Source organism: Alligator sinensis, unplaced genomic scaffold (genome assembly GCF_000455745.1).
Source record: "Alligator sinensis unplaced genomic scaffold, ASM45574v1 scaffold1141_1, whole genome shotgun sequence".
Lineage (NCBI taxonomy): Eukaryota > Metazoa > Chordata > Crocodylia > Alligatoridae > Alligator > Alligator sinensis.
The window spans coordinates 420,586-432,817 of record NW_005842650.1 but is presented as its reverse complement, the minus strand read 5'-3'; the positions used below and the strand labels follow the sequence as shown (position 1 = coordinate 432,817).

Sequence of the window (12,232 nt, the reverse complement as noted above, 5' to 3'; positions counted from 1 at the left end):
GGGGCGCGCCCGGCCGCGGGCGTGGGCGCCCCCCCGGCCCCGCCAGCCAGCATCCCTCGCTGCTGCTGCAGAGCTGGCCACGGAGATGTGCAGCCAGCTGCATGCCAGCCTCCCCCTCCCCTGGGCAGCCGGCCGGGTGGCATGCGCACCCCGCATCACTTACCTGTAAAGCCCCCCGCAGAGGGGCACCCCTGCTCTCACCCCCTGACCCTGCACCTGGCTGCGCTGTGCCACCTGGGGCCGGCAGCAGCCCCCGCTCCCTCAGCCCCCAGCCATCTTCGCCAGTCCTGCCACACAGCCCCTAAGACCCACTTACCTCTAGGATCCAGGAGCGAAGGGCATAGCTCCGCAGTGATAGCACTTGCCCGCAAAGCCCCCTCTGCCCCCCAGCCAGCACACAGCCACCACCACCCTGCACCGCCGCAGACCCATGCAGCCGGTCGCGGGGCATAAGCAGCAGTGCAGTGGTGGCCACTGCATACAAGCCCCCCTTTCCACCCCCCGGCTGGGTGGCATGTATGTGGCCCACACACGGTGGTTGCCACCACACTGCTGCTGCTGTGCCCTGCGCCACTTGCCCACAAAGCTGTGCGGGTGGCCATGGGATAGTATTGCAGGGTGCAGTGGCAGAGTTGCGGTGGCAGTCTCCATATGCGAACCCTGTCAGGTTGGCCAGCGTGTGTGGCCCACAGAGTGGCACCCCTGCCCTCACCCGCTAGCCCTGCTCCTAAGAGTGGGCACAGAGGCACACTCCCCCGCTTCTTGTTCTACCTCCCAGCACCTTCCCTTTCCCCCACCCTGCCCCGCCCCTTCCCCCCACACACACTTACCTGCTGGGGGGAGTGTCTGTGTGTGCCTCTGTGTCTGCATGTCTGTGCCTGTGTATCTGTATCTTGAGGGCTGTTGTGAGGGGCATCAGCAGGGCTGTTGAGGCTGTGCGGGGGAGTGCGGGACACCAGCAGTGCTGGGGGGGCGGGGTCCTTTAATTTTTATCACGGATTTGGGGGTTTTAATCAGAGAATTTGCTATTTTTAATCAGAGAAAACCAGGATCCCTGGTTATCAGGCAGTGCCTTTGTGAAATCAAGAATTCTTCGTTATATCTAAATATACTAATTTGTGTATCCACATCCTAAGATAACCTATTGTGAGGTAAATGACAGTGTGGACTTAAGGCACATCAGGTATTCCACAGTAACTTCCTGAGAGCACACTTGCTTCACGGTAAATGTTAGATAGCTTTTCCCTTGGCGAAAGTGGAATAAGCTATCTCTCAACTTCCTGCACTGTAAGAATATGCACCCAGAGCCACTGACATACTACTCAGTGTAAATTTGCACCCCATCTTATTTAGTGGTAACATGTTCATGAGCCCATAGTCTTAAATGCACTGAAGCTTTGTCATTACCCAAGGAGAAGATGAACAAGGTATCTGGCTCCCTGAAATACTTTTTCCTTTCCAGGAAAAGCTCAATAGCTCTTAGCTACCAAGTGGAACCATATACATTCTGAAGTCCAACTTCTGAGTGGCCAGGGGATGGATGCCATATTCATAGATGCTAGGGTCAGAAGGGACTTCAACAGATCATCGAGTCCAACTCCCTGCCTAGGCAAGAAAGAGCGCTGGGGTCAGATGCCTATAAAGCCTTCTCTTAAAGACCCCCAAGGTAGGGGAGAGCACCACCTCCCTTGAAAGCCCATTCAAATTTTGGCCACCCTTACCGTGAAGAAGTTTTTCCTGATACCTAGCCTAAATCTGCTCTCTGTCATTTTGTGACCATTGTTCCTTGTTACCCCAAGAGGCGCCCTGGTGAACAGAGCATCTCTGATCCCTTGCTGCACCCCCCTAGTGAATTTGTAGGCGGCCACAAGATCACCTCTCAGCCTTCTCTTGCTGAGGCTGAAGAGGTCCAGGTCCCTCAGTCTCTCCTCACAGTGGTTCTCCTCTAGACCCTCTCAAGTCTATCAACATCCTTCTTGAAGTACGGCGCCCAAATCTGGATGCAGTACACCAACTGTGGTCTGACCAATGCCACATATAGGGGAAGTATCACCTCCTTGGTTCTATTTGCCAAGCGTCTGCTGATGCACGATAAAGTGCAGTTAGCTCTGCTGATGTCTTTCGTCTTACTGACTACTCGTGTTCATCTTGGAGTCCACTATAACTCTGAGATCCCTTTCCGCTTCTGTGCTGCTGAGAGGATCACTTCCCAGCCAGTAGGTGTGCTGGATATGTTTGCACCCTAGGTGCAGCACTTTGCACTTGTCCTTGTTGTACTGCATCCTATTGTGTACTGCCCACTTTTCTAACCAGTCTGCCTGCAATCGTTCCCTACCCTCTGGAGTGTGCACTTCACCCCACAATTTAGTATCATCCACAAACTTGGACAGAGTACACTTCATGCCCCCATCCAAGTCACTGATGAAGATACTGAAGAGTACAGGTCCAAGTACCAAACCCTGCAAGACCCCACTACTCACACCCTTCCAAGTCAATACCGACCCATCTACTACCACTCTCTGGGTGCGACTGCTAAGCCAATTTGCCAACCACCAGACCATGTAGATATCTATATCACAGCCTCTTAATTTATTTATGAGAATGGGATGAGATACCGTATCAAAGGCCTTGCTAAATGACATCCTGCACCTAAGCATTTTGTGAACCTGTCATAAAATGAAACCAGATTGGTCAGGCATGATCTACCTGCTACAAATCCATACTGGTCTCCCTGCTGCATTATTTTTCCCACTGGACTCCCCCAGATACGATCCTTCATAATCTTTTCAAAGACCTTTCCAAGGATGGAGGTAAGACTGACTGCAGATGGATGCCATATGGGCTGTGGGCCCCCAGGGCCTCCCTACCCATGCAGGTCCCCCTCCTACCATGCTGCCCTGCACCAGAGGCCCTGGCTTCCAGAGCAGCAGGAGCAATGGGAAGGAGCAGCAGCTGAGCAGGAGCCTGCAGACCACATATTAATGCCTTGTGGACCACCAGTTAGGCAGCCCTGTACTAGAGGATAAGCAATTCGAAGACGGATTCCTGAACTGAAATGGTATGGTTTTTCCTTTGTATATCATGTATTCATGCTCAACATGCATCAGTCTCTGCCTGACCTGATCTGAATAATTGCTACCATCAGTGACCTACCTAGGGTGGGCCCTTTCCCCTGGTGCTGCTTTATAGCGATGTGCAAGAATGCTGGCTGCTGGGGAGCCATGGCAGCAGTAGCCCTGGTGCAGGAACCTGTGCCACAGCAGCAGCAGCCTGGGTCTTTGAGTCTAGTAAAGCTTGAGCATTAGGCCTGGGAGCTGTGAGTGAGGATTGCTCTTACAGTTTTTAAGAATAGATTAGATAAACACTCAGAGCTGTAACTGGCCAGAACTTCACTGAGAGCACTCCACCCACCCTCTTTACCTGCTTTGCAGGGCTCTAGCTCTGGACAGCCCAGCAGTGGGCATCATACAGGAGCAGCTGCTGAAGTTGGATGCTGCTAGCGGGAGATGGCACCTCATTTTCTTTTTGCTGCAGACAACCCTGTCAAGTGGGCAAAAGGACTCCTGTTTTCAGCAGCAAAAAATGGGGTGTCATCTCCCCCCAGCAGCAACAAACTTCACCGCTGCTCCTATGCACTGCCACTCTTAACAGAACTACATTTCCCAGAACATCCTTCACTCACTGACACAGTCCTGTGCCTCTGCTGCTTGCTGCCAGGGTTAAAGCTGGAAAGGCAGGAGGAGAAAGAGCAGATGAGGTGCTGCCCTTGCTCCATTCTGGATCCCCACACCCTCTTTAGGCATTGCTTGTGGCTCACATCCAATTCACTCACCCACCCATCCTTATGCAAACACTTGTCTAAGATGGATTAGATATGGATCTTCCTACCTTGAGCAGGGGGGTGGACTAGATGACCCCCTGAGGTTCCCTCCAGCTCTATTTTTTTATGATACTATCACTTCTGATACATTTTCCTTGGCCAACAGAGACATTCAGATAGGGAAGGAGTCTGCAGTGGTAACTTTGGGTCTAGGTCTGAGTACAGACTTTCCAGATAGGAAAGAAAGGAGAGAAGGAACAGGAACATGTAGAAGAGAGGGTGATAAAAAACCATAGGGGTTCCTAATCCTTGAACCCAGAGTGAATCTGTTGGAACAAAAGTTTAGTCCCTATGATAAAATTCCAGGGACTGGATAGAAGACATTGCTTAGGCATCAGATTATCAAGAATTTCAGCTTTTTTTGAAAACTTTGTAGTTGGAAGTTCACTCAAGTCAGTCAATATCTAAACTAGAGGATTCCTTCTGGGTGTAAAAGAAAACTGTAAATATTTCTAATTAGCAGGAGCAAAGAGAATTGGTAAGACATTGAATGAAAAGTAGGATTTGCTTTATAATTTGAAATCAAGGATTTTTCATATACAATTTTTACAAAGAAAGCTCAAAGGAAATGCCTTCAGCAGTTATTAAAACAGTTAAGTACAGCTAGTTTATGCTTACTTGTAAAGGTTATAAAACACTTACATGTAGAGCATTTATTATCATTCTTACCACCTGAACACTTATATTTTTACATTGCAGGCTTTGCATGTACTCTGAATTTATTCAGAGGAAATAAAAATATAGTCTACCAAGACAAATGCTTTCCTACCTTCCTGCCACTTCCAAATGGTTATGGTGTGTTCAGGATCCAGCCCTACAGAGAGAAGAAGTTTGCCCGTGGCACTGAAACTGACTGAACAAACTCCCTTTGAATGGTAGCATCTCAGTACAGACAGTGTCTGTTTGCTCATGGCATCCCACACGTGGATAGAAGGAGCTGTAGCTAAACAAATATAAAAACATCAGTTATTTGTTATATATTTAAACTGTATCAAATGTTTTTGGTCCTGAAAGCAAAAAAGGTTTTTAGTACTAAGAAAATTAAAGTGGTTTGGTTAAAAAGGAAGATATTGGCCTCTACTTTATAAACTGAATTTCTGTGAACAAAATCACTAGAGGCAAGTTATGTTGTCCTACTTAGACTTTGTGACTAACCCCTCTCTCCAACTGCTGCTTGACTTTAGAAACACAGCAGAGCCCCTTATATTGGCAGTCCATTCTTCCTTTTATCCCCAGGCCACATATAGACATTCAGTATCTCCTTGGAGACTCACTGCTCTCCCACTAGAAACCAAGAATGTACAGATGTTCAGGATTTTTCTCATAGAGCAAAAATGGCCACTCCAGGAAAAAAGATAAACTAGGAACAACCTTGGTTAAATCTCTCCCAAGATAAATTCTCCTGGGAATTTGAATACCTGTACATGTTCTTTTCTGAGAGAAGCCACAACATGATTCTCAAGCAACCCAGAGTGCTTTGCTCCTGTTCCCCTCAGGGAGACCATACCACTCGCTATACTCTTGCTGCTTCAGCTGAGCAGAGAACAGAATATGCCCCTTCATAATCCCCACATCATGTTACACGGAAACAGACTAAATCTGAACAGTCTGGTTCAGTCAATTGGGCTGCCCTGTGCACTGCTCTCATCTGTCTCCAGGTAAACTGAGGAAGCCAGCAGAGCACTAAAATGTGTTCCCAGGCACCCCATGACACAGCAGCATCAGCATTGCAAGCTCTCTGCTCTTCAGGAACTCAGCATTTGAATGTCTGTTCAGATGTCTCCAGGTAAATTGTCTTGGCCTGATCCACTAACTTAGAAACTTAGAACTCTGAAGCACATGTTCTCTAGATGTTTGTAGCTTGTCAATAATGTAATATCTGAGTGGGGTTTTCAGATGAGATTTCTACAAAAAAATTAAAGGACAAAAGCAAAGTCTCTATTTCTCCAACATGACCATCAGTCTAAAAGTGCAGGCTACACACAGCAGTACATCAGCTGAATCATTGGCTAGTTTATCAATGTAGAAGAACAAGGGTATGTTCTCTGTGTGTGTTATTTCAGTTGAAAATTCTTTAAGATGCAAGAGTATTATTATTATTTGCTATTTCTAGAACAGAAACACCTGGGCTCTGCAGAAATCCCAAAGATCTATGTATCACTTGCAATCTGTGTAGTGCTAGAATGAGGTTGTAACCATGATGGTCTAGGAAAAATGCGAGAGGCTGTGTGTGTGGATGACATTTTATTGGACCAACTGTAGGGCTGAGAAAGACAAAGACAAGCTTTCAAGTACAAGTGCCCTTCATCAGGTTTCCAAGATTGATGCAGATACATTAGGCCTAAAGAGTAACTGAAACAAAGGTTTGTGTAAAACTCCCTACTGTAAATAAAAACAGGATACAAAAGAAATTATCAGGTTGCCAACAGATAAGAAAGATGCATTAAAAACCTGGTAAGTGGAAGAGCAAGACTGTTTAGAAGGGTCATTATCACCTGTGAAGTGCAGAGATTAGTAAATATCACCATAGATTATAACAGGCCATGAAATCATTACCTATGTTAAGTCCGGGGTTCTTATTGTCCAACAGGCTAATTACTTTGTTACTTTGTTCACAGGCTTGTCTTTTGAAAGTTTCCCTGGAGCATGAAAACCTCAAGGTTAGACTGTGAAAAATGTTCTGCCTGTGTTCTAGTGCCTCTGTCCATTATCTTTTTTCTGTGATCGTTCATTCTGGTGCTTAGTTCTTGTCTGATTTCACTCATAGTTTCCATCAGGGCATTTGGTGCACTGAAATCCTTGCCTCTTGCAATCTGTGTCTAGAATAATGAGGCCCCAAACCAGACTGCATGTGAGATTTTTTTTAAATGTCCTTATAATTCAAAAGTCCAAGTCTACTTGAAAATCAATAATAATCTTCACAAAAGGTTAAACTGCTCACAAAACAGTCAGGCTTATCTAAGGGTGGAAATAGATGTTACCTTTCCTCACCTTTAAACTGCCAAGCAAACAGATATCCATACCCCTTGTCACACCATGAACGCCCAAAATTTGTGGCTGTGCCACAGATGGTAATAGATTGTAAAAATTTTTAGCGACGGATATCTGTTTGCTTTTGTGGCAGGAGAGTGCAGGCAGCACAGAGCTGCCCATGCTCTCCAGACACTCTGGGCAGGTACTCTGGAGGCTTGCGGGGCCCAATCCTGGGCACCCTTATGATTCCTAGGCAGTACTGGGCCTCAAGTCCCTAGAGCTCCTGCCTGGCTTTCACCTCTTACAGAGAATATAATGTGGTTCCAGAAACTATATAGGTTTATTAAAAAATATTTAAAATATTAATATTTTTTCAAATATTAAAAAAATAGAGTAGTTCTATGGGGAAGATGGAAGAGAAAGAGTTGTTCCCAGGCAGAAGTAGCTGGAGTTACTTATATACAGCAGTAGAGAAGTTCCTCCTGAACTCTTATGGACAAATACCTTATGGTTGCCTTTTACATAGGAGATGTGAGTTGGGGAAAAGCTCCTTTGTGTTTTTCCTTCCAGCCCCAGAACAACCACAATTTGACATATCCCAAAAAGTCAACATACATTTTAAAGTTTCACCATGCCTCTGCACAGTTAAATATTTTTAGTAAAACATAGAAAATATCAGATTCAGTGTGTACATATGAACATACATTTATGCATCTCTGTGTCAGATGTATGACAAACAACATTACAATGACTACCCAACAATGAATGCACTCACACATGATGGTGATGGATCCTTAAGTTCACAGTTAAACATTTTTTTAATTAAAAATAGCTCAGTCAAGACTGTCAAAAGACCCAAAATGATGCATCACAAAATTGAACTGACATCACAATCATTTTGGATCACTGGGAGTATTTGCAAGACAATCATACAGTATATGTAAAGGGTGATTGCTTTATTCACTCAGTCACCTAGGCCTCCTCAATTGAATTATATAAAATAAATGCTAGCTGTCAGCCCCAATAACTTCTGTCAAAACTGCATGCCTGTACAGGTATGCTACAGTAGCAATATGGTGTTAGGAATAGTTTATCATTGGGCAGCAAGGAGGGAATACGTTTCAGCAAAAATAGCTTTAACATTTTTAGCAGATTGATTTTTGGTAAAAGAAATGTTCTACTCTTACATTTTACTGAACTATTGTAGGTTATGTTCAGTACTGAGGCAATACTATGATTGATATAGGATTTTAATAGGCTTCAAATATTTTCACATAACTTATTGCTCTATAATTATGTAGAAGACCACTAAAAGCCTAATTATACCTGAAGATGTTAAAATTTTATTTCCCTTACCTGACATATCTGCTGAGTCTCCTGTAATGGAAAAGCAGCAGAAAAATAATTAGACCAAGAATAAAATAAGTGCTAAAGAAATATATGCTACATAAAGCGTAATTTCTTAACACACACCTTGAGGTCATCTATTTGTATTATTGCAGCCCCAATACTGCTATTATCATTAAAGTTGAACTATTATTGATGTTTAATGTGTAAGTGTTTAAAGTCATGTCATAAAGTACAAATAAGTAGGATTAATATTTTGTGTTCAATTGTTTGATCATTTTGAGTTACAGAATATAAAAATGTCCTTGGGTTTATAGTCAGGTCTTTCTTGGCTAAATCTCTAAATGAGAAGCATATTTTTCATGTTTCTGGCATGAAAAAAAATCAATTGCCATCTGAACACAAATAAAAATTGGGCTTGGGTATTGATAAGCAGCCTGATCCTAAAAAGTGTGGACTACCCTCAACTTCCATATTTCAGTAGGAAGGGTGAATTATCAACATTATAAAGGATCTAACCCAAATTAGAGAAATAGCTAGGTATTTTGCATGATATTGATGATGATAAATTCATACAGTATATAGAAACTGATCTCAAATTTATTTCGAATGCAATTTACAAAGACTCCACTGTGATACCACTGAAACTTGAAAATCCATTAAAATAATATTTCTGCAAATCTTTGTAGACTGCATTATGTTGAAACTATATTGATTCAAGTTATAGAGTGGTTACAAATAACAGTATCAATTAAACATATGCATATGACTTTAGTGCCTGTTCAAATTTAGAAACTGTTCTGATGAGAAAACATCTTGATTTTATTTCATTTTTTAAACTTCCTTTTCTCCTTTCAAATTCCTGGCATTATTTACATGAAAATGGTTTTATTTCTAAGGAGTCATTAGATCCTGGTCTTAATTGCTCAATGCAGGGTATAAAACAAACACCAAGCAGAAGTCATCCTGTTACAGAGCACAATTATGTGACACACAAACATGAAGTGCCCTGAGGTTCCTTGTGTGTATAAAAAAGCATAGAAGAACATGAAATAAGCCATAAGAATCTGCATGTGGCAGCATCTCCTATTCCAGAGGGGTAAAAATAGAATCAGACAATAAAGAAATAAAGAGGATCAAATGACCCAGGGGCAGCAATAACTTTTCATGTGAATATTCTTGCCAATACATCGTATGTGAAAAATGTCCAGATAAAACTCCATTTAAATGTTTTTCAAAAGTTTTGCATGAAAGAGGTGGGAAAATGAGAAAAGCCCAGAAATACAGAATTATGACTGCCAGATCACTTGTGGGAACCATGCTATCAATCAATGAGAAAATGTTTATTTCAATTATGCAATTATGCAGCTACAGTAAATGAACTCTACTTGTTTGGGTTTTTTTGAAGTAACACACTGTTACTAAAAATGCTGAGTTGAAAATCACATACACTGCACTGCTACAAAATGCTACAGAAACTGAGGTCTGGCAGAGGACACGGCATTTAGAATTATCTGCAGAAAAATAATAAATCTACTTATGTTAAACAAATCTGTCCTTTACATTTTGTTGGGTCTAAAACATGCACTATTCATTGCTAAAAATATTCAAATATATGCAACATCAGTTTGAACTGTGCAAATAACCAAAGCTTTTGTCGTGCTGTATTGTGTAGACTCAGCAGTGTTGATTTAACAATGTGGCTGTAAGGTGTTCTTTGATTTGGTGAATTTACGTGTCAATTTTAACTTTATTTTGATACCTTTTTAATAAAGCCTAGATTCTCATTGCATTGGCTCTGTTTAGACGATTAGCAACATTTAATATGAGTACGCTAGTTATAGAGACTAAAGACCTTGCTGGGTGGGATAAATGCACTACTAGTTTAAAAACTCTTTCTACTTAAGATAAAAAACAGGGTCTTTTATTGAAATGTTTTTCACTTCTCTCTCTTTTTATTAATAAATAATTATTGAGATTATTAGAAAGACTGGACAAAATGATGATGTCCTAAAACAAGTTGGATATTAAGTAAAAGCACAGATGAACTCAGATGAGGCTCAACATTTCCAAATTTTCTCTTTGAAAATACTTCAAACGAAAAATAATCTTTGCCTATTGGTGGCCCCTCCGTAATTTTAGTTTAATTTGATTAAATTACATTCAAACAAAAAAATAAAGAGGACAGGTAACTGAGTAACACTCATGCAAATGGAGATAGCATAATCAAATAATCTCTGTGTTTGAACTCAGATGACCCTAACATGCTTATATGTTAATTTCTTTTTTTTTTTTAAATACAAACATACCTACTTGGCCAGTTGCCACAATGTTGATAAATTTGGGGTGCTGATTTACAGTGAGGCACAAAATATCATCATTATGTTCCTGGTAAAAAGACTGAGAGCCTACAATCAAAAAATAACAACATAGTGCTTGTTAAAATATATATACATATTTGACATTTTAAATCTTTTTAATGTTTATTAGCAAATGACATAATGCTGATTTCATAGTCCAAACAAAAAAATTGAGAGTCAGGGACCCCTATGAGTACTCATCCTCAATCTGATACACCCCTCAGTGAGGCTAGACAAGGTCCTTAAATTCTCTGCCTCATTCTCCTATAAGAAAATTTAAATAAGGGTCAAATTTGTCCCCAAAGCGACTTTAGACTTCATTATTGTTACATTAGCAACAAAAAAGGATCACAAATAGTTGTTTTCTTATGCAGCTGGGGTGCTGTTTGATGATTAGTGGACACATCTACATGATATGCTACTTTGCAGTGGTTACTGCACAGTAGCCCCAGTGAATGCCTTTTAAGTGACACTACTGCACAGTAGCCTAACACTACTGTGCAGTAACGTCTTGGCATGGTTTTTGCCATGCAATTGTACTGCACAATCAGCACCTCATGTAGATGCACCTAGCTGATATTACATGGATCTGACTACTAGGACTCTTCTAGATATTCAGGTAAAGGTGTGATAGGATCTAATGTGCACGGCAGGTGGCGTGATTGTGGGATCCAACATGAGATCCTATCATGCTTTATTCTGGTGTAGGGGGAGACTCATCAGGTAATGGGGCTCCCACCTATAGGGGTGCACTACACACTGCAGCAGCTGGGAGTCCAGCAGCTGAGTGGACTCCCAACCATGGTGCCACCCCATGGGCTGCTGTGGATTGGAGTCGCTTGAAACACTGCCACTGATGGGAGTCTCTCATCAGCTTACAGGACTCTTACCCCTGGGAGCCCATGGGATGGTGCTGTGGCTGGAAGACCCCATAGCTGTTGCCACTACAGTGCATGGTGCACCCCCGCAGCTGGAAGCTCCATCAGCTGATACAGCTCTTAGCCATGGGGGGCATAACTATGCTACACATGCAAATTAGAGCTGGATAGAAAACAGCTATAAAGTTAGTACATGTTTTCCTGCTCTAACTTTATATAGCTGGATGGACCTTTTTATGGTGTGATTGTTAATTTGCATGTGTGGCCTGTCTAAATTAATTATGCAATTAACTAGGTAATTGCATAACACATGTAAGGTGTAGAGGGGGCCCCAGTCTACCTTTTTATTTTTCTTCCTCCAAAAAAGCCATAAAAATTGCACTTATCTTATTCAAGAGGACAATTTATAAACTGGTTCCCTTCAGTCTTGACTTTTATACTTGAATTTTTGTACATGTGAAACAAATACCAAATTAGAATTCTTGCAGCTCAGATTGTATTTTGGGGTTTTTATTGCTTTGAACCCTTTATGTTCTTTCCCTTTTGTTTGAGTCTCCTGTGGGACTTTGTAAAAGCAATAGGAATTCAAGGTCTTTATCTGTAGTTATAGACTTATTTTTTCTTAAAGTTGAGCCTGAAAACATGAGGTCAACTTATAAATTAAGACGTTATGGTATATATAAAACAGTTGTGAAAATGAAAATCTATAAATATAATTCTAGTGCACCCCACTTTAGAAAACAGTTCTGAAAACGTTCTATGTACTATACTAAAAATACATGTAATAAACTTTA

General features: G+C 41.9%; 1 protein-coding gene across 1 annotated transcript in view; it reads right to left on the bottom strand.

Moving 5' to 3' along the window:
* EML5 (echinoderm microtubule associated protein like 5) overlaps nucleotides 1–12,232 on the bottom strand; it is a 204,294-nt gene that overhangs the window by 22,421 nt on the left and 169,641 nt on the right. The window contains exons 30-32 of the mRNA XM_025215565.1: nucleotides 10,510–10,608; nucleotides 8,210–8,230; nucleotides 4,650–4,823 (exon numbers count right to left, since the gene is read on the bottom strand). Coding sequence (XP_025071350.1) covers nucleotides 4,650–4,823; nucleotides 8,210–8,230; nucleotides 10,510–10,608 — 294 coding nt within the window. The remainder of the gene's footprint in view (nucleotides 1–4,649; nucleotides 4,824–8,209; nucleotides 8,231–10,509; nucleotides 10,609–12,232) is intronic.